This window comes from Rana temporaria, chromosome 2, assembly GCF_905171775.1.
Source record: "Rana temporaria chromosome 2, aRanTem1.1, whole genome shotgun sequence".
Classification (NCBI taxonomy): domain Eukaryota; kingdom Metazoa; phylum Chordata; class Amphibia; order Anura; family Ranidae; genus Rana; species Rana temporaria.
This window is the reverse complement of record NC_053490.1, coordinates 69,790,155-69,813,415: the sequence shown is the minus strand read 5'-3', so window position 1 is coordinate 69,813,415 and position 23,261 is coordinate 69,790,155. Positions and strand designations below refer to the sequence as shown.

Genomic DNA, 23,261 nt, shown 5'->3' with positions numbered 1-23,261 from the left:
AGCATGATGGGACGGTGATGCCTATATAAATGGGATGCAAGGCGCGCTTCCATCATTGCAGTGACAAGAGGCGACGAGTCAACATCGGAAGAGGGGAGAAGAAGAACCTGACGTCACAGAAGACCGCGTTGGCTGCCTGCTAGTAATTGAGCTAACACACGAAGATAGCAGGCAGCCAGCGCTGAAGAAGAAGGCACCGGACAGCTGCAGAAGAACCGGGGTTCGCCGAGTCAACAGCGGAGAGCGGCGAAGATAGAAGAAGACCCCCGGAGAGCGGAGAAGCCCCCCCCGGAGAGCGGAAGAAGAAGCCCCCCCCGGAGAGCGGAGAAGACCCCCGGAGAGCGGAAGAAGAAGCCCCCCCTGGTATTAGAGCTAATAAAGAAGACAGGGGGGTGCCTCCGGAGCAGAATAATAAATTATTTTATAAACCCTTGTGTTGTGTGTTTAATAACTTTAACTTTTTGCCTCCAGGTGAATGGGTAGGGGTACGATGTACCCCATATCCATTCACTTAGGGTGGGGGCCGGTATCTGGGGGCCCCCTTATTAAAGGGGACTCCCAGATTCCGATAAGCCCCCGCCCGCAGACCCCGACAACCAACGGCAAGGGTTGTCGGGAAGAGGTCCTGTCCTCATCAACATGGGGACAGGGTGCTCTGGGGTGGGGGGGCCCGCAGTGCGCCCCCCTGCCCCAGAGCACCCAACCCCCCCATGTTGAGGGCATGCGGCCTGGCACGGCTCAGGAGGGGGGGGCGCTCGCTCGTCCCCACTCCCATTCCTGACCGGCCGGGTAGCGTGCTTTGGATACGGGTCTGGTATGGATTGTAGGGGGACCCCCTACGTCGATTTTTCGGTGTGGGGGGGGGTCTCCTTACAACCCATACCAGACCAAAGGGCCTGGTATGCTCCTGGGGGGGGAACCCATGCCGGTTTTGAATTTACAAATTGCCGTGGAGTTCTCCCTCAGGAATGCATACCAAATGCCGTCGCTTGAATGGGCCTTTACAAGGTGTGACTAACTTTCCACATTGTAAAACCAGCCCTAGTTTTGCGCAAGCAAATCGGAACTTACGCAGAAATCACAAGGATGAAAAGCTGATGAAAAGCGTTGTGGATCTGCTTAAGTCCTCATTTGCATACTCAAAGCTGCATTTCAATGAGAAATGCCCCCAGTGGCGGATGCGGTACTGCATCCTAAGATCTGACCGTGTAAGTGTCTTACACATGTCAGATTTTCTGCCTAACTTTGGAAAAAGCCTTTTGAGGATCGTTTCCAAAGTTAGGCACAGACTGAACAGCAGTTCCGCCTGCGTATCTCTTTTGGGAATCAGGCCCATTACCACTAATGTTAACCTAAGGTACATTCCCTACCTATTTCTGCCAAAATTCTTCCTAAATTTTACCTGCCAGGCTCTTGATTAAAACATAACAAAAAACAAAAAAACAGTACCTTACTTAAAACGAACACCCCCCCCCTAAGGGCTCTTTCACACGGAGCGGACCGTTTCTGGGTCCGCTCCGTGTGTCTCCGTCGGCTCAGCGGGGATCCCCGCTGAGCTGTCGGCGGATAGGGCGGTCCCCGCACACAGTGCAGGGACCGCCCTGTCTCAGCTCCGCTCTGCCCTATGGGAAACCTGATGCAGACGGACCGTCTGTCCGTCTGCATCAGTTCCGCTCCGCCAGACGGAAGAAAAATAGGGTTTTCTTCCGTCCGAAAGCCGGATCCCGACGGACGCGGACGCTAGCGGATGCTCCATCCGCTAACAGACGCGATCCCATAGGGATGTATTACAAGTCCGTTAACGGACTTGTAATAACGGACAGGCGGAGCGGACGTCTGAAAGGGGCCTTACAGACATAAGATTATTGAATGCTAAGCAGAAAGGCAATCATATTGAAGTGTACAAGTAAAGGTCATCCATGGCCGCCAGGTTTCCATACATTTCTCCTCTCTACCATGGAATAGGGCTGTCATATTTTCCATTATCCTAATTTCATCTATTCTAGAAAACCAATGTTTCAAAGATGGGATGGTTGTGGACTTCCATAGATCTGGAATATATGCCCTAGCAGCATTCAGCATATAGGCTAGCGCTGTCACAAGTTGAATGACAATTGTGCGGTCATGCAACACTGTACTTAAACTAAGTTTTTATCATTTTGTTCACACAACTAGAGCTTTCTTTTGGTGGTATTTATTCACCACTGGGATTTTCCATTTTTGCTAAATAAACAAAAAAAGACTGAAAAAAAAAACGAAATGTGTTTTTTCTTTGTGTCTGTTATGTAATTTTGCAAATAAATAATTGTTCTTCATAAACTTAGGCCAACATTCTGCTACATTTCTTTGGTGAAAATATCCCAAATCAGTGTATATATCATTTAGTCTTTAGGAACATTATAGCGTTCACAGACTATGGTATATATCTGTAAATGTATCAATCCTGATGTACTGACAGCCTATCCCATTTCTTGAGGCCTGAAAATGTCAGGACAGTACAGATATCCCCCTAATGACCCCTTTTTAGAAAGTAGACAGTCCAAGTTATTTAGTAAGAGACATGGCAGTTGTAATTTTTTGTCATAATTTTTGGGGAAATTAAGAAATAATGAAAAAAAAAGAATCGCATATTTTTTCACAAACTGTCACCAGTACAGTACCGTGTCATATGACTAGTATGGTGGTGATCAGGGAGACTGACTGGTGACAGTTATTTTACCTTTTTTTTTTTTATGATTTTTTTTTTTTTTACAGTGTTTGCCCTACGGTGGCGTAATGTGCGCCTTGCTCTCTGTGAATCTGGGCCATTGACTCTACAAAGGGCACTAAACCAATCACATTATTCCTTGCCCACAAAAAAAGCTAAAAGTTGAATATTTCTTTGACAAACGCACTTTCTGCATAAGCACTTGATGGCCTACTGGCATATTTTTGTCTCGAGATCTGAGCATCTAGAAATGACCCTCAGGTTTCTGGTGGTTATTGGACCCAGATTCCCAGCACTGCAAAGTTGTGGAATAGTATACTAATGTTATGTGTGTATGTGTTTACTTGCAGAGTAGATATGTGACTTACTATGAAATTCTGAAGAACAAGTACGCTTTACAGCTCCCTCCAGAGAAAAAGTTCAGAATTCGAAGTATACGAATCCATTCAATCGAAGGTAATTTTAGCACTTACTGTATGCTAAGAATGAAAACATTATTAGGACACTCTCTAATAATACATTAAAGACAAGAGCCCAAAGACAAACATTGCTCGGGAACAGTATTTGGCAGTTTAAATAAAGCAGAGAATGGTTAGAACCATAAGCCCAGGTTCACACTGGGTACGATTTGGTACGATTTGAGATGCGATTTCACATGTCAAATCGCATCTCAAATCGGCAATTGTCAGCAATGGCACTGTCCTAATCGGTGCGACGCCGCATCTGCGGCACTGCACCGATTTCAAAAAGTAGTTCCTGTACTACTTTTTGCGATTTCGGGCCACGATTTACATTGAACCCTGATGTCTCTTAAATCGCGGCCGAAATCGCAGCCGCGAAATCGTGGTAAAATCGCGATTTTACCGCGATTTTGAATTCGCAGCAGTGTGAACCTAGCCTCAAGGAGATTTTATCTTCTTATTCCATTTGACACCATGACTTGAACTTGACATGACTTGAGTAAATGTAAAACGTCTGGATGGGGACACAGCAATAAAATCATGGCAGAGGTTCTAAACCTTCATCAACTCTGCTAGAAAGTGTGTTTTTAGTGCTGCCTATCATCAGTTGGTTAATTACCCCTCACTGCTGCCCCACCTCCCCCAAATACAGCAGTAAAAAGTCGACAGCTGTTTTAAAATGGTTTTGTCTGGAGTTGGGTTTCATCCAATCTAGAGTTAGCTATAAATGAGCAGCCCGAGGAATATGGCTGAAGCCTTCGAAATGGCTAGAAAATATTGGCTACAATATTCAGCATGACTACTTAAAGGATAAGTTCACCTTCGAGAACATGTGAGGCCCCGTACACATGTCCGAGAAACTCGACGAGCAAAACACATCGTTTTGCTCGTCGAGTTCCTTGTGAAGCCGCCGAGGATCTCGGCGAGCCAAGTATCCTCATTGACTAACGAGGAAATAGAGAACATGTTCTCTATTTGACCCGACGAGATCCTCGTCGGTTTCCTCGGCCAAAAGTGTACACACGACCGGGTTTCTCGGCAGAATACGGCTCCGATCGAGTTTCTGTCTGAATTCTGCCGAGAAACACGGTCGTGTGTACGGGGCCTGACATGTTTCATCTGTTTTTAGGGTGGAACCTGTAACATGTTCTTGATCCTGCAGCCGCTCCCCGATACCCCCTTCCATGTGACAGCAGGCCAGGGATCTTCTCCCTGTACCTGCTGTCACTATCTGAAAAGAGCTCCGCCCACAAAGCTGTGTCATTTACTCACAGATCCCTGTGAATCCATGAACTACAAGTAATAAGATCCTTTGCAGCTGTGCGCTTGTAGTTCTCAATGAACTACCAGGGCGCTGTTGAGTGCTCAAATTGTTCATAGAGTCTTCCTGCCTGTATGATGTAGGATGTATGGGCAAACAGCTTACACTGACTGACTTTAGGGGTCCTGAATGGCACCCACGATCTGCTGATTGCGGGCACAATGCTTTTCAGGCTCCTACGAAATAAAATAGTACAATGACTCGAAAAAATATTCATACCCCTTGAAATTTTACACTGTTTGCAAAGAAGAATCAGCAAAAATGTACCCACTTCCTGACCAAGCTATTTTTGTGATACGGCACTGTGTCACTTTAACTGACAATTGCACAGTCGTGTACCCAAATAAAATTGATGACTTTTTTCCCCACAATTAGAGCTTTCTTTTGGTTGTATTTGATCTCCTCTGCGCTTTTAATTTTTTGCTCTATAAACAAAAAAAGACCGACAATTTGGGGGGAAAAAAACAATATTTTTTACTTTCTGTTGTAATCCATATCCCCCCCAAAAATGTAAAAAAAAAAGGAATTTCTTCTTTATCAATTTAGGCCAATATGTATTCATCTTTTGGTAAAAAAAAAAACTTAATAAGCATATATTGATTGGCTTGCGCAAAAGTTATAGCGTGTACAAACTGTGGAATAGATTTATTTTACTGGTAATGGCAGCAATTTGCGATTTTTATCGGGACTGCGACATTGCAGCGGACAAATCTGACACTTTTTGTGGACCAGAGATACCAATACAGTGATCAGTGCTATAAAAATACACTGATTACTGTATAAATGGCACTGGCAGGCAAGGGGGTAACACCAGGGGCAATCAAAGGGTTAAATGTTCTCAAGGAAGGTGCTTACTAACTGTGTGGGGCAGTTTCACACTGAAGGAAAAGAGAGTCCAGTGATTCAGCTTGGCTGAATCGCAAGATCTCTCTTTCCCTTCCTGACAGATCCGCTGTTTGCCTTGTTTACACAGGCAGAGGGCTGATCCGTCTCTCCTGTGAACGATCGGCAGGTTGCTGCGGCCATCACGGCTGCCGGGCATGCTGATAGGCTCCCGCATTGTCCAGTCACAGCGGGAGCTCGGAGCGCTCGCCCCCCTAAACCGTGTGCACAAAATCTTGTACAGGTATGTAATTTTGCGCAGCTGGGCCGTCATGCTGCAGTAAATGTACATAGGGTGGTCCAGAAGCGGTTAATAGCAACAACTCAAAATTCACGTTTAGCAGGATGGAGTAAAGAAATTAATGAGCAATACATTTGATTGCTTTCTGGGCACTATGGTACTATTTTCATATTTATTCTTGTTATAAAACTGCCTAAGAACAGTGGGGTTAATGTACTAAAACTGGAGAGGATAGTACAAAATCAGGTGCAGCTCTGCATAGAAACCGATCCACTTCCAGGTTTTTCTTGTCAAAGCTTCATTGAACAAGCTGATTGGTTACTATGCAGCTGCACCAGATTTCCCACTCTCTAGTCTAGTTTTAGGCTGGGTTCACACTAGTCCGACATACGCTCCGACATTGGGAGCTCATGTCGCATGACGTGTGAAAAGCAATGTTTCCCTATAGGAGCCGTCTTAACAGGTCCGACACATGTCGGTCCGACTTTGCAAACGCTCCCTGTACTACTTTGGTCCGACTTTGATCCTACTTCACTCCATTGAACATCATTGAAGTAGGATCAAAATCGGAACGCAGTCTTGCACGCTCCGACTTTGGCATGCGACATGTATTCTACTGATCTTGAGGGGGAACTCCACACCAAATTTTAACAAAAAAATCGGCATGGGTTCCCCTCCAAGAGCATACCAGGCCCATGGGTCTGGTGCGGATTTAAAGGGGAACCACCCCTATGCCCCAAAATCCAAACCAGACCCATATCCGAGCAGCAGCCCGGCCGGTCAGGAAAGGGGGGTGGGGACAAGCAAGCGGCCCCCCTCCTTAACCGTGCCAGGCCGCATGCCCTCAACATGGGGAGGTAGGTGCTATGGGGCAGGGGGGCGCACTGCGGCCCCCCCACCCCACCCTGCCCCCATGTTGATGAGGACAGGGCCTCTTGCCAACAACCCTGGCCGTTGGTTGTCGGGGTCTGCGGGGGGCTTATCGGAATCTGGGAGCCCCCTATAACAAGGGGGCCCCCAGATACTGGCCCCCCACCCTAGGTGAATGAGTATGGGGTACCCCTACCCATTCACCTGGAAGTAAAGTGTTAAAAATAAATAAACACGCTACACCGGTTTTTAAAATATTTTATTAGTCAGCTCCGGGGCCCCCCCTCTCTTCTTTAGCTCTTTCACGAGGGGGGGCTTGCTTCTTCCGACGTCTTCTGGGGGGGTCCCAGTCTTCACCGCTGTCTGGTTCTCTTCCACCGGGTGGGGGCCACTTTCTTCTTTAGCTCTTTCACAGCGGCCCCCTCCCGGTCTTCCTCCGATGTCTTTAGCAGGCAGGGGGGTGTGGGGTGGTGTGGTGGTGCCCGGTCTTCTGGCGCCTTCTGCCTTCTCCTTCTGCCTTCTTCTTCTTCTCGGTAAAACGTTGCTTCCTCACGCTGTAATGCCGTGTGCGGCGGCTCGCACCGACTTTTATAGGTCTCTTTTGACGTCACAGTCCCATCATGCTCCGGGTGCACGGAGCATGATGGGACTGTGACGTCATAAGAGACCTATATAAGTCGGTGCGACCTGCCGCACACAGCATTACAGCGTGAGGAAGCGACGTGTCAACAGCGAAGAAGAAGGCAGAAGGAGAAGGCAGAAGGAGAAGGCGACAGAAGCCCGGGCACCACAACACCACCACCCCCCCCCCCCCCCCCCCCCCCCCCCCGCCTGCCGAAGACATCGGAGGAAGATCGGGAGGGGGCCGCTGTGAAAGAGCTAAAGAAGAAAGCGGCCCCCACCCGGCGGAAGAGAACCAGATGGCGGTGAAGACTGGGACCCCCCCCAGAAGACATCAGAAGAAGCAAGCCCCCCCTTGTGAAAGAGCTAAAGAAGAGAGGGGGGCCCCGAAGCTGACTAATAAAATATATTAAAAACCTGTGTAGCGTGTTTATTTATTTTTAACACTTTACTTCCAGGTGAATGGGTAGGGGTACGATGTACCGCATACTCATTCACCTAGGGTGGGGGGCGGTATCTGGGGGCCCCCTTGTTATAGTGGGCTCCCAGATTCCCATAAGCCCCCCGCCCGCAGACCCCGACAACCAACGGCCAGGGTTGTCGGGAAGAGGCCCTGTCCTCATCAACATGGGGGCAGGGTGCTGTGGGGTGGGGGGGCAGCAGTGCGCCCCCCTGCCCCATAGCACCTACCTCCCCATGTTGAGGGCATGCGGCCTGGCACGGTTAAGGAGGGGGGGGCGCTCGCTCGTCCCCACCCCCTTTCCTGACCGGCTAGGCTGCTGCTCGGATTCGGGTCTGGTATGGATTTTGGGGGGACCCCCACACCGTTTTTTCGGTGTAGGGGGTTCCCCTTTAAATCTGCACCAGACCCATGGGCCTGGTATGCTCTTGGAGGGGAACCCATGCCGTTTTTTTTGTTAAAATTTGGCGTGGAGTTCCCCCTCAAGATTCATATAAAACACATTGCCTGATATTGGCAGGGATCCAAGTCTGATCCCTGCTCATTGAAAGTCGGACTTCAAGTCCAGGACAAAGTAGGATCAAAGTAGTATCCTGTTCATGAAAGTCGGATGGATGTAGGACCAATGTAGGATAAATGTAGGACCAATGTAGTATCAGTGTAGGAGCATTGTCGCAGAGCAAAGAAGGATGAAAGTCGTGTAGTATAGTGTGAACCCAGCCTAAGGGCCCTTTCACACTGGGGCGGGAGGCGCGGTGGCGGTATAGCTCCGCTAAAAATAGCGGCGCTATACCGTCAGAATTGCCGTGGGATTCGGCCGCTAGCGGTGTGGTATTAACCTGCGCTAGCGGCCGATAAAGGGTTAATACCGCCCGCAATGTGCCTCTGCATTGCAATGTGCCTTCCCATTGTTTTAAATGGGAAGGAGCGGTATTTATACCGCTCCAAAGATGCTGCTTGCAGGAGATTTTTTTCTCTCCTGCCAGCGCATCGCCTCAGTGGGGCTTTCACATTGAGAAGGCTGGGCAGGAGTTTTTCAGGCGGTATTTAGGCGCTATTTTTAGCACTGTACCGCCTGAAAAACTCCCCAGTGTGAAAGGGGCCTAAGGCAGATGCTGAAAATGTCATTGTACATTGATGTGGGATTTACCTCAAAAACCAAAAACATTTTGGGTTTTATCCTGACGGGATTCCTGGCAAGCTTTTCTTGAAAATCCGTGCATACAGACGGCCATTCAAAAGAACCGCCGTTCTTTTCAATGGCAAGAATACGGTGAGGTCATCGACTACGACGGACCTGATCGCCGCCGGTGTCCCGCGATCAGTCCTCCGGAGCTGAAGAACCTTCCCTGTTCTTCGTTGTGGCAGTGTCATTGATCGTGTGTTCCCTGTTTTAGGGAAACACGATCAATGACGTCACACGTCAAGCCCAGCCCCCCTACAGTTAGAAACACATATGAGGTCGCACTTAACCCATTCAGCGCCCCCTAGTGGTTAACTCACAAGCTGCAATTGTCATTTTCACAGTAAACAATGCATTTTTATAGCATTTTTTGCTGTGAACTGACAATGGTCCCAAAAATGTGTCAAAATTGTCTGATGTGTCCGCCATAATGTCGCGGTCATGGAAAAAATCGCTGATCGCCGTCATTAGTAGTAAAAATATATATATTAATAAAAATGCAATAAAAATATCTCCTATTTTGTAAACGCTATAAATTTTGCCCAAACCAATCAATAAACGCTTATTGCGATTTTTTTGACCAAAAATAGGTGGAAGAATACATATCGACCTAAACTGAGGAAAAAAATTGTTTTTTATATCTTTTTTGGGGATAATTATTATAGCAAAAAGTAAAAAAGATTTAGCTGGATTCAGGTAGGGGCGTGCATCTTTGCGGCGGCGTAGCGTATTCACACTACGCTGCCGTAAGTTAGCCAGGCAAGTACTGTATTCACAAAGTACTTGCCTGCTAAGTTACAGCGGTGTAGCATGAATAGGCTTATGCCGAATTCAAAAGAGGATGTGGGGGGGCGTGTTTTATGTTGATTAACTGTGACCCGACGTGATTGACGTTTTTTAAGAACAGCGCATGCGCCGTCCGTGTACATATCCCAGTGTGCATTGCGGCAAAGTACGCCGCAAGGACGTATTGGTTTTAACGTGGACGTAAATTAGGTCCAGCCCTATTCACGGACGACTTACGCAAACGACGTGAAATTTTGAAATTTTGACGCGGGAATGACAGTCATACTTAACATTGACTAGGCCAGCTATTTGATGGAATAACTTTACGCCTGAAAATGCCTTACGTAAATGGCATATCTTTACTGCGTACCTTCGTGAATAGGCGTATCTAGTGATTTACATATTCTACGCCAACTCAATGGAAGCGCCACCTAGCGGCCAGCCTAAATATTGCACCCTAAGATACGACGGCGCAAGGACGGCGCAGATTCCGAGTTAGGTCAGCGTATCTACTGATACGCCGGCCTAACTCTTACTGAATCACCCTAATTTTTTTTTCAAAATTGTCGCTCTATTTTTGTTTATAGCGCAAAAAATAAAAACCGCAGAGGTGATCAAATACCACCAAAAGAAAGCTCTATTTGTGGGGAAAAAGAACGCCAATTTTGTTTGGGAGCCACATCGCACGACCGCGCAATTGGCAGTTAAAGCGACGCAGTGCCGAATCACAAAAACTGGCCAGGTCCTTTACCTGCTTAAAGTGCAACTAAAAACAAAACTATATTTTTCATTTTGTACAGAGTAATAGAGGGTTAGAACCCCTGTAAGTTTGTTTGCCATCTGTGTCCCATTGAGAAGATTTCCTCACTATTAGTGCTCAATATCAACCCAAAATGTGGGAATTTATTTTCTTTCACTTTTAGTGATAGGGAGAAACAGTAACAATAGAGAGGGTAAATCAGACAGCAATAAAAACTGACAGATGTTCTAATCCCTCTCCACTGAATCTATCTGACTGGATAACACATTGCAAGACAAAAATACCACACATTTCGATGGAATAATGCATGCCTTATTTTAGCAGCATTTTTTTGTGAATTGCAAAAAAAAATTTGAAAAACGCTATGAGCTATTTTATCTCAGATCCTAAAGAAACAAATACAGTTTTGTGAATGGAGCCCAGTATTTAAAATAAATATAGATACCGTAAATTAAATTTTAGAATTAAAGGATAAGTTCACCCAGTGCCAGGACAAGGCCACCTAGAGCCCAGGGAAAACATGCCAAACTGTGCCCCCCAAAGATGTATGAGCATTATATGTCAGCAAAAATCCCCCCTCCCTGCACAAATCTCCTCCCCCCCAAATCCCCCTAGCACAATTGCCCCCCAAAACATTTCCCCTCCTAGCACAAATCCTCTACCCCTCAAATTGACCCTCCGAGTAGACATCCTCTCCCTCCCACTCCAAATTCCCCCTCCAAGCACACATCCCCCCTCCAAATCTCCCCCAAGCTGAAATAACCCCCCACATTTTTTCCCCTTCCTAGCACAAATCCTCTACCCCTCAAATTGAACCCCCGAGTACACATCCTCTCCCTCCCACTCCAAATTTCCCCTCCAAGCATAAATCCCATCCCCATCCAAGCATAAATTCACCACCCATTCCCCTCCTAGGACAAATTCCCCCCCACCAAATCCCCCCAGCACAAATACCCCCCCACCCCCAAAAAAAGATTCCACTTCTAGTACAAGTCCTTTTCCCCCTCTACCATATAACCTCTTCTAGCACAAATTTTCCCTCCTATATCAACTCTTACCACCTGCCACCTGCCAAATTCCCCCTCCCAACACAAATTTCCCCTCCCCAATTTCCTCCAAGCAGCCCCCCACCGCACATAATACCACAGTGCCCAGGGCAGCCTTCCCTCCTGCCCATCCGTTTTCTGGCCTTGAGTTCACCTTTTTTAACATGTAACATGTTACACTTATATTCAGAATGTTACATGTTACAGATGCCCCTCCCCTTCCCCGTTTTGACAGCAAGCGGGCAGATCCTCATACAGCGGTGCATTTAAAAGCGCCGGGCGTAGCGTATCTAAGATACACTACGCCGCCGTAACTTACTTTTTTTGTTCAAATCCTGAAAGAATCCGCGCCGTAAGTTACGGCGGCATAGTGTATCTTTGCCGGCGTAATGGCGCCTAATTCAAATGGATGTAATGGGGGCGTGTTTTATGTAAATACGTCGTGACCCGACGTAAACGACATTTTTTTTTAACTGCACATAGGCCGTCCCTGGGGGTATCCCAGTGCGTATGCTCGAAATTTAACCGGAACAGGCCAATGCTTACGACGGTGACGTCATTCTACGCAAATTCCTATTCGCGAACGACTTACGCAAACTACGTAAAAAATTCAAAATTGTACGCGGGAACGACGGCCATACTTAACACTGAGTACGCCTCATAACAGCAGCTTTAACTATATGCCGGAAAAAGCCGAATGCAAACGACGTAAAAAAATGCGCCGGCCGGACGTACGTTCGTGGATCGGCGTAAAGAGCTAATTTGCATATTCGACGCGGATTTCGACGGAAACGCCACCTAGCGGCCGCCGAAAAATTGCATCTAAGATGCCGTCGTATCTTGTTTTGTGGATACAAAACAAAGATACGACGCGGGAAATTTAAAATTGAGGATCTGCCCCACAGCCTTCAAGAACCCACCATTGCATCCAGAATCTGCTGATCACAGGTGCAATGCTTTGCAGTCTTAAACAAAGTTGTGCATTTATTTTATTTTTAGTTTTTAGGTAAACTTATCCTTCAAAGTTTGAATCTGCATGTGAATTTTGCTACCAGACAGTTGTTATAGCCCAACTTTAGCCAAATTGTACTTTTGGATAAAGAGAGGAAGGAATAGAACCTCTGTCTGGTTGTTATAACTGCCTGTCCCCCACTGGGAAGACATTTCATCACTTCCTTTCACAGTAAGGCCTCGTACACACGACCGAGGAACTCGTCGTAAATGAAACATCGTTTTCCTCGACGAGTTCCTTTTTAGGCTTGTCGAGAATCTTGACAAGCTTTCTTTGCGTACACACGGTCAAGACCAAATCTCGTTGTTCTCAAACGCGGTGACGTTCAACACGTACGACGGCAGGGGAAGTTCGATTCCACTGGCACAACCCTTGGGGCTGCTTTTGCTAATATTATGTTACTGCGTGTTAAGTAAAAGTTTGGTGAGAGACGATTTGCACTTTTCAGACAAATGTGCTATCTCCATTACAAACGCTACTTTTACCGAAGGTGCGCTCCCGTCTCATAGTTTATTCTGAGCATGCGCGGGTTTCTAAGCATACACACAAGTGTTTCTCGTCGAAAATCAGCCCGATGAGGAAATTGAGACTCCCGGCGAGGAAAAAGAGAACTTGTTCTCTTTTTTTCTCATCGAGTTCCTCGACAGTTTTCTCGATGAAAAACACACAACTGTTTTTCCTCGGCAAAAAAGCTCTGCCACCAAGTTTCTTGATGGATTCTGTCGAGGAAAACGGTCGTGTGTACGAGGCCTAACAGAAAGTCAAAGGGAGAGAACATAATGGGATAACTTTTCAATGGGAACAGAGGTAGCAATAAAAAATATTTTTAGTAGAGTGAGTAAAGTTTAGATCTTCTGTGAGGTTTTTATTGCTGTTTATGCCTTCCTGTCTTAGTGACCCATTCCCCTCATTTGCTGCCCTGGAGTCCCAAGAAAAAAAAGCGAGGGATATGGCCCCAGTGGAGACACAGACGACAATATAATCTAGAGATAAGTTTGAATCCTTTCCTTCTTTATTAAAAAAAGTTGGGCTTTAAAAATCACCAATATAGGAGAAAAGAATGACACAGGATCTGCAATATTCAATTTGTAAGGAGCCCTAATCTTCAAGTCATGCTCTGGCAGTAGTAGAGGTTGTATTTTCTTTATACAGTACTTAGAATTATGCAACATAAATTGGGCAGCCAACCCAGCCAATGTCAGTGAAGGACTGTGCCAGTGTTTTTGTTCATTATCACACAAAATGGGAGATATCTTTGGGACTCATAGATGACTATAATAATTAGGTACAACAATTTCATTATATAGGGTGTCTAACACCTGGATAATGTGAGAAGAAAATTACGGAAAATCTTAATTGCATGTAGCCCTGTCAAGGTTGGGTAGACGTCTCTCTTGGTGAGGCATGTGCCTATTGCGAGACACTGGCTGGCAAGATTGCGGATGGAGTATATATGTTACCTAGGTTTCTCACCTATACATAGTGAGGGGCTCCAGGGTTTGTGTCTGTTATGAGGAAACAAATGTGTTATTTTCTCAGATCTTTAAAGCGGGAGTTCACCCAATGATGTTTTTTTTTTCTCTTTTCCCCTTAGATTCCTGCTCGTTTTGTCTAGGGGAATCGACTAGTTGTTTTAAAATATGAGCAGTACTTACCGTTTTCGAGATGCATCTTCTCCGTCGCTTCCGGGTATGGGTCTTCGGGAGCGGGCGTTCCTTCATGATTGACAGTCTTCCGAGAGGCTTCCGACGGTCGCATCCATCGCGTCACTAGTAGCCGAAAGAAGCCGAACGTCGGTGCGGCTCTATACTGCACCTGCGCACCGACGTTCGGCTTCTTTCGGAAAATCGTGACGCGATGGATGTGACCGTCGGAAGCCTCTCGGAAGACTGTCAATCAAAATAGGAACGCCCAGTCCCGCAGCCCATACCCGGAAGCGGCGGAGAAGATGCATCTCGTAAACGGTAAGTACAGCTCATATTTTAAAACAACTAGCCGATTCCCCTAGACAAAACGAGCATCCATCTAGGGGGAAAAAGTTTTATGTACGGGTGAACCCCCGCTTTAAAGAGGAATTCCAGTGATAGATATTTTTACTTAGTAACATTAATCCAGCTTGGACCAATGTAGCTATGCATATACCATACCTGTGGGATCTCTCTAGAAACCGGAAATCGTTGCAGTAGGCACCCCTACTACAGTGATCTCCGCTAGCTTCGAGGTTCCTTGCCAAGTGGCTGCCCTGCTGCATTTTTTAGCACTGGGCACTTGCGCCATTCAGAGAAAGCTTTGCATCTTCTCAATGAATGCAAAGCATTCTCTGAGCGACATGGAGAGCGTGGCGCTATTGCCTTGCCTCTCAACCTTGTCCAGTCAGGGAAGGTGATCTCTGAATGGGCCCATGCTGAGCGGCCAACCTTCTGTGTTTAGAATGCAGCAGTGCAGCCTATCGGCACAGGACCTGGAAGCTAGTTGAGATCACTGGACTAGAGGTGTCTACTACAATGATTTCCAGCTTCTTGAGGGATTCCACAGCTATGGTGTGCGCATAGCTCCATTTGTCCAAGCTGGACCAATGTAACTATGCAAAAATATACATACCTGGAATTCTTCTTTAGTAGATCTACCTTTGCTTTCTCTACTGTGAGAGCCTGCTGCTGGGTGAAAAGGCTGACTAACAACAGTTTTCTAAAAAGAGACATGGGCTGCCTATTTGCATTGGGGAGCTCATTAGGTGGCACCATTAGTCAGGAACTGACATATGTTTAGATAGTGGCTCAGATGAGCAGATATTTTGAATGTTTTTATGCAATAGATTGCTGTACAAAGCGCCACTTTATGAAATTAAATTTTTTGTATGGCCATGCTAAAATAAAGTGCAGCACAAACCCACTTGAACTGTTTCTGGGTGTCCCTGGCTCATGCATGGTTTACCACTGACACTCCCATTTAAGCCTGTCTCCCTTACACTATGTACAGCCACTTTACAATATACAGTATCTCACAAAAGTGAGTACACCCCTCACATTTTGAAAATATTCTATTGTATCTTTTTACGTGGCAACTGAAGAAATTAAACTTTGCTACAATGTAAAGTAATGAGTGTACAGCTTGTATAACAGTATACATTTTCTGTCCCCTCAAAATAACTCAACACACAGCCATTACTATTTCCAAACTGCTGGCAACAAAAGTGAGTACACCCCTAAGTGAAAATGTCCAAATTGGGCCCAATTAGCCATTTCCTTCCTCGGTTTCATGCGACTCGTTGGTGTTACAAGGTCTCAGGTGTTGTCATGGAGGAGTGGAAAAGACTCCAGCTGCAACCTGTGAAGCTCTGGTGAACTCCATGCCCAAGAGGGTTAAGGCAGTGCTGTAAAATAATGGTGACCACACAAAATATTGACACTTTGGGCCCAATTTTGGACATTTCCACTTAGGGGTGTACTCACTTTTGTTGCCAGCGGTTTACACAATAATGGCTGTGTTGAGTTATTTTGAAGTGATAGCAAATTTACACTGTTATACAAGCTGTACACTCACGACTTTACATTGTAGCAAAGTGTCATTTCTTCAGTGTTGTCACAAGAAAAGATATAATAAAATATTTACAAAAATGTGAGGGGTGTACTCACTTTTGTGAGATGCTGTATGTAAACCCAATAAATATAATCTCTTATAACAAAAACATGTTAATGCGATTTCTAAAGTATTTTTTTATATATTTTAAAACCTACTGGTTTCATCAAATGAATATCTGTTTTAGGAAAACGACTCTCCCATTCCCAGCTGAGAAATCTTAAAAAATGGCAGTTGTTTATGATACACAAAAGTACTTTAGCAAGTTAAATGTCATTCAGTTGAGGTTTACATTTTTTTTTTTTAACAAGAAAGTTGACACCCATCTCCAGTGATTTCGTGCATAGAGAAGCATAGATGTTCCATCATCAGGAATTTGCAACAGTATAATAATTTTTTGTTGAATATTCAATAATACACAGGAGTAGGAAGAAACAATGGAAGTGACTTGAAGGTACAGATTATAATCAACAAACAAGTGGTATTCCAGTGTGTCTGTGAGACTCAAGAAAATTGTAAGGTATAGTATGGCAGTTATGTTTAAACTAAACGTTGTATGCCATCATGAAGACTGCAGGTACTAGGGACGCCTCTGTCCTTACTGTTTACCCAAATGGACTGCTTTTTTTTTCAAATTTTTGATTGGATGTGGGTATTTCAGAGCACATGATTCTTTATGGCACAGGATACAGCTAAAGACCAGTCAGCACTAACAGTGGGTCGAGGCATGTGAAATACCATGTCCATGCACGTGTCCCTTAAGAAAACCGGATTACAGAAATTCCCCAACAAACTGGTCCTTATTACAGGAAGCTCCAGTACAGAGGCAAGGTGCAGGAGTTGCTTCTTGCTGGAATACTCCACAGATTTGAAAGAAATATACAAATAAGTATACACACAGCTCTTCAATTTAGACAACAGATGCTACTATCCCTATTAATTTCAGACCATAGGCATAGGCCTGTTTAGCTTACCCCGTAGAGGTATCATCTGTGGCAGCAATAGGTGTCCAGATTGTGATGCAAGTTTGAAAATGACTTCCTAAGCTATTGCTAGACTTGCCAGGCTTCACAAGTTTGTTGCACAATTGCACAATTGCAGCAAGTCCGCATTGCATGACTCCAGATTAACTTTCTTGCATACATTCTGTTCAGTTATGTTGCGCAATAGTCATCCGACCACAGGGGTCACTGTGGCTGAATTGTCAGGCTGTAGACTTGCAGGGCTCTTGCTGTGGACACACCACTGCAACTTTGCTCTTGCTAGAGAATTGCCATGCAAACTTGCTAAAAATTGAAAAAGTGTCAACTAGAACTTGTGCTTCAAATGCTCTGCAAGTGTACAACCTGCCAGTGAAAATATGCAGCAAGTTAACAAGACTTACAATTTAACACTGCCACACATTTTTGGCAAGTTATCCTTGTTATCTGGGTGACAACAAACTAAACTCTGCTAGAAAACCTAAAAAAAAAGTAAAAAACAATTCCCCTTTTATAGATGTCACCCAAAAATATACGTATTACAGGCGTATTACGAACGACTCCTACTTACGAACGGCCTCAATCCCTTCTGCTTCTGCTCCATGCTGGTCCTGGATACTCCCGAGCAGCTATCTTGCCACATTTCACACTGCAGTACTTCATGTACTGCATGGCCAGAAGAGCCCCAGAAGCTCCCGGAACATGCCACATCCGTGCACAGGCGGAGTCGAAACATGCCACATCCCTGCACAGGTGGAGCCGAAACATGCCACATCCCAGCACAGGCGGAGCCGGAACATGCAACATCCCTGCACAAGCGGAAGCCGGAACATGCCACATCCCTGCACAGGCGGAGCCTGGAACATGCCACATCCCTGCACAGGTGGAGCCGGAACATGCCACATCCCTGCACAGGCGGAAGCCGGAACATGCCACATCCCTGCACTGGCGGACCTGGAACATGCCACATCACTGCACAGGCGGAAGCCGGAACATGCCACATCCCTGCACTGGCGGACCTGGAACATGCCACATCCCTGCACAGGCAGGAGCCGGAACATGCCACATCCCTGCACAGGCAGGAGCCAGAACATGCCACGTCCCTGCACAGGGAGGAGCCGTAACATGCCACATCCCTGCACAGGCGGAGCCGGAACATGCCACATCCCTGCACAGGCGGAACTGGAACATGCCACATCCCTGCACAGGCGGAGCCGGAACATGCCACATCCCTGCACAGGCGGAGCCGAAACATGCCACATCCCTGCACAGGTGGAGCCGAAACATGCCACATCCCTGCACAGCTGGAGCCAGAACATGCCACATCCCTGCACAGGCGGAGCCGGAACATGCCACATCCCTGCACAGGCGGAGCCAGAACATGCCACATCCCTGCGCAGGCGAAAGTTACACTTACAAGCAGTGTTCCGACTTGCGAAAACATTGCACTTATGAACAAACCTACAGTCCCTAATGCGTTCGTAAATTGGGGACTGCCTGTATACGTAAATGATAAAAACCATGCGCTTTATTGCAAGCTGATGAAACCGAAGGATGAGGAGCAGTGAACAGGCAAAGCTGAGACACAAACATAATGCATTCATTCCCCCATTCATATCAAGGAGTGCCTAAGTAGACCCGCCGATCCATAGGATAATCTAGTGCCAAAAACATAAAGATAAAAATGGGATGGAAGTATCTTAAGTCTGTGGTAGACCCTTGCTGTCCTATATTCTGTTATATTCTTATATTATGTTATACAGTATATATATATATTATGTTATGTTATATTCTTATATTATATTTCCTTATAATAATATTTTCTTACAGCTGTTTTATGATCCTGGGAATAATTCTGCAGTCATCAGTTTAGATGTTTGTCCGGTTATCTCTGGGGACGTAAAGATAAGATTTGAATCTAGCGCTGTAAGTGAATTAATATTTGTTTTTAGCTTCACCTTGATTTAAATATTTTAAAGAGTAATGACTAAAGGGAATATATAAATGCTATTGACTAACATACTGCTTTGCCATGCTGTAATTATGCTGTACAATAAATGATTGAGCAATTTATAGTCACTCTGTTAGAACATGTTCATGCTATTATAACCTAAATACACTTAGCCTGCAACTTTAGTTCTGTATTTCGGTAGACATATTTTTAATACAATATACTACAGATTATCTGTCATCTTTTTTACTTAGGGTCTACCCAAGGGCTATGATGACTGTCCATTCTATTTCTGGTTTAATACTTCATTCGTAGAAAATAATAGGTAAGTCTTTAAGTTGGTATGTTGAAGGTTGTTGTGCTTGGTCTGTGTTAAGATCATCTGATCATTTGGGGACCAGACAGTGAATACTTTTGGCTCCCACTAATACCCATTTCAGTAATTTTACAAGAGCTTACCAGAAGCCAGACATGTGAGTAAAAATGAGCCTGCCACTGTTGATCCTTTTGGTTCAATACCTCCTAACTCACTGATCCAGAACAATTTGTCTGAACAATATTTTCTCTGACTTTCCTGATTAACATACTTATTCTGGATCAGTGACTCAACTTTAGCAACTTTCCAGTAGAGCTGAAGCCTTAACACCACTCTTCCCACCCCTTCCTGAACATTCCAATTTGCCACTGTGATGGGCCAATAGGAATGTAAGGACGTAGGAGGTAGCAGCAAAGTCTGAAACTACCCAATACTATTGGAGCATTGCCTGTCGAAAGAACCCAAGAACGCAAAAACAGTAAGGTTATATAGCTTGCTGCGCCTATATGCATGCACCCTTAGGTACTCTATAACTGCAGTTTTGGGGGTTTGCCCATGATAGGGTCTCCTTAAAATTGTTTTATGGTTTTGATTACCAATACCTAAGAAAGAGATTTAAAAATGGAATACGTATGGAGATCTACAAATAAATTAGCTTGATAGGTCAAATTTATGAGCAGACACAGTTGAATTCATTTCATAAGTGTTGAAAAAAAGACAATTTAATTTCCAACATTTTTTCTATTCTCTGCTACACCCCTACTCACCACTTACATAAATCATTTTGTTCTAAGGCTGGGGTCTCAAACTGGCCGCCATCCAGCTGTTGCGAAACTACAAGTCCCATCATGCCTCTGCCTGTGGGAGTCATGCTTGTCCTTGCAATGCCTCGTGGGATTTGTAGTTTCGCAGTAGCTGGAGGGCCACCAGTTTGAGACCCCTGATCTAAGGTCTCAGATTGAATCCAGTGGTAAAGCAATTGGGCTTGTAACTGCCAAAAGGCCTAAAAGGGACAGGAGGACCTTCTGTCCCCATGAACATTTTCATCTTCCCTGCTGCAGTCACCCCTCTTGCACTGAACAGTTTAGAGCTATTTCCTCTCCTCTAGCATTGTTCCAGCGTATATTTTGTTAGAGACTGAAGAGTCACAACTAGGTGGAGATGCCATACGATGTGTTAGCAAGTATAGTAGACAAATATCTACAAGTGACTAAAGCCAACCATAGACGATTCGAATCTCGGCCAATTCAGCAGGGACCGGCTGAGATTCGAACCATGTATGGGCAGGCTGATTATACCCAAGTTGATCGATGAACTTGGGTACAGCCAACATGACGTATTTTGTGTGATTATTGCCAGTGGCTATAGCCACTAGCAATGATCACTGTGTGTTCTCCCAACTGGGAGGGCTCCCCGAGCCCCCCACCGGAACACAATAGATCAATATCAGTGGAAGGGAATCCCCCATCAGCACAGTCAGAATTGAGTGATTTCCTTTCCTGTAACCCGTGGTTGCAGGAAAGAAAATGGCACCATCTATGTACTGCTTTAGCCACCGCCATTTAACCACTTAAGGACCGCCTCCTGCACATATACGTCGGCAGAATGGCACGGCTGGGCACAAGCACGTACAGGTATGTCCTCTTTAAGTGCCCAGCCGTGGGTCGTGGGCGCGCGCCCGCGACCTGGTCCGAAGCTCCGTGACCGCGGGACACGCAGACCCCATTGCCGCTGGAGTCCCGCGATCAGTCCCCGGAGTGAAGAACGGGAAAAGCTGTGTGTAAACACAGCTTCTCCGTTCTTCACTGTGGCGTTGTCATTGATCGTGTGTTCCCTTTTATAGGGAAACACAATCGATGACGTCACACCTACAGCCACACCCCCCTACAGTTAGAAACACAAATGAGGTCACACTTAACCCCTATAAGCGCCCCCTTGTGGTTAACTCCCAAACTGCAATTGTCATTTTCACAGTAAACAATGCATTTTTAATGCATTTTTTGCTGTGAAAATGACAATGGTCCCAAAAATGTGTCAAAATTGTCCGAAGTGTCCGCCATAATGTCGCAGTCATAAAAAAAATCGCTGATCGCCGCCATTAGTAGTAAAAAAAACATTTTTATAAAAATGCAATAAAACTATCCCCTATTTTGTAAACGCTATAAATTTTGCGCAAACCAATCGATAAGCGCCTATTGCGATTGTTTTAAACAAAAATAGGTAGAAGAATACGTATCGGCCTAAACTGAGGAAAAACATTTTTTTTATATATTTTTGGGGGATATTTATTACAGCAAAAAGTAAAAAATATTATTTTTTTTTCAAAATTGTCGCTCTATTTTTGTTTATAGCGCAAAAAATAAAAACCGCAGAGGTGATCAAATACCACCAAAAGAAAGCTCTATTTGTGGGATAAAAAGGACGCCAATTTTGTTTGGGAGCCACGTCGCACGACCGCGCAATTGTCAGTTAAAGCGACGCAGTGCCGAATCACAAAAACTGGCCAGGTCCTTTAGCTGCCTAAAGGTCCGGGTCTCAAGTGGTTAAAGACGACTGCAATTTTGCACTGCAGAAGATCATATCCCTCCTCCCACATGATTATACTTCTGATAAAGGATATAAGTGTTTTGTTCTTCTGTGGTCAGGAGTAGTTTTGATTCTCTGGTGATTTGTACATAACTGCACCTGTAATTGCAGTCAGCGCTGCACTATGAACAGAGACAGGTGTTCCATTACTCGCTATGACTAGATCACTGAGCATGCATAGTTAAGTAGACTCCATGACCACCCAGAAATTCAAAACTGCTCATAGTCATGGCAGCACAAACCAGCTATTACCTATGATAGGGATAGACTTGGTGGTGGTGCATATGGGTCGTAGGTGTGCACAAGTACGTGTATCCTTAAAGTTTTGAAAGATTCAGTTTTCTACTTTGTTTTCCAATGTAAACCATAATAATAATAAGATTTTTGTATTAACATTTATTTTAGAATTTATTTATCAAAAAATGAGTTGGATAATCCTCACAAAGAGAAGTCTGGAAAAATCTACAGTGAAAACTTTGCAGTGGAATTGAACTTTGAGTCATGATGCGATGTCTGATCCTCAGGCACATTTCATATATCTGATCTTCACTGTGACATGAACTGAAAAGCCTGAAAACACACAATGTGCCATATTTTATACTGTAATATTACTTTTATACTAGTGTTTATATGTATATATTATCACTGCTGTAAAGATGTAGGCTACTTGTCCTCTTTTCAGCAGTAATTGGTTCAAAACAAAGCTATTCTTTGACTATGTAGCATTTTATAGATGTCTATTTTTTATAACTCATGTACAACATACTATATTTTGGTAGAGGGTTAATATTGAGGGTCATTTACCACTCAGTGAAAATCCCCCTCCGTGAAGTGCCCCATTGATTTACTTCTATCACTGCTGTGTTTGTTAGCATGTTGGAGCATCTCCATAACATGGTAATCTCTGGGAGGAGCACGGAGTGAATGGGTGTTGTTACAGTGGTGTATACACAATTGAAAACTCTCACGCCTCGTACACACGACCGAGTTTCTCAGCAAAAACCAGCAAGAAACTTGCTGGGATTTTTTTTTTGCAGAAGAAACATGTCGTGTACATTTTTCGACGAGGAAACTGTCGAGGATCCCGTCGAGCCAAAAAGAGAGCATGTCTTCTTTTTCCTCGACGGGAATGTAGAAACTTGCCTTGTCGAGTTTCTCGACAGCCTAACAAGGAACTCGACGAGGAAAACGATGTGTTTCGCCCGTCGAGTTCCTCGGTCGTGTGTACGAGGCTTTAGTGTCTAAACCTGGATATATTTTGTTTTATATATTGTATTATCAGGTGTGGTCTGTGGACCCCACAAATGTGGATCCCACAAATCTACAGAAATTCCTGCGAAGGGGTGAAATAGACCTTATTGGGATACTAATGACTAAGTCCCATTCCAAGGCAAAACTTCAACAGCCCTGAAAAAAGTATTCTAATTGTCCAATACCAACTTTTAAAGACAACCAATTATCTGGTTTCCCTTGTAGCAGTAACTCCCTATAATATTCTG

General features: G+C 45.0%; 1 protein-coding gene across 2 annotated transcripts in view; it reads left to right on the top strand.

Moving 5' to 3' along the window:
- Positions 1-22,568, top strand: part of LOC120929118 (phosphatidylinositol 3,4,5-trisphosphate 3-phosphatase TPTE2-like) — a 120,174-nt gene extending 97,606 nt beyond the window's left edge. The window contains exons 15-20 of one of the 2 annotated variants that reach the window (XM_040340346.1): positions 3,058-3,163; positions 13,245-13,339; positions 16,348-16,449; positions 18,740-18,835; positions 19,115-19,185; positions 22,168-22,568. In XM_040340346.1, the coding sequence (XP_040196280.1) occupies positions 3,058-3,163; positions 13,245-13,339; positions 16,348-16,449; positions 18,740-18,835; positions 19,115-19,185; positions 22,168-22,267 (570 nt within the window). In that variant the 3' untranslated portion in view covers positions 22,268-22,568. The remainder of the gene's footprint in view (positions 1-3,057; positions 3,164-13,244; positions 13,340-16,347; positions 16,450-18,739; positions 18,836-19,114; positions 19,186-22,167) is intronic. The other variant, XM_040340347.1, reaches the window with a different exon arrangement.
- Positions 22,569-23,261: the final 693 nt, after the last annotated feature.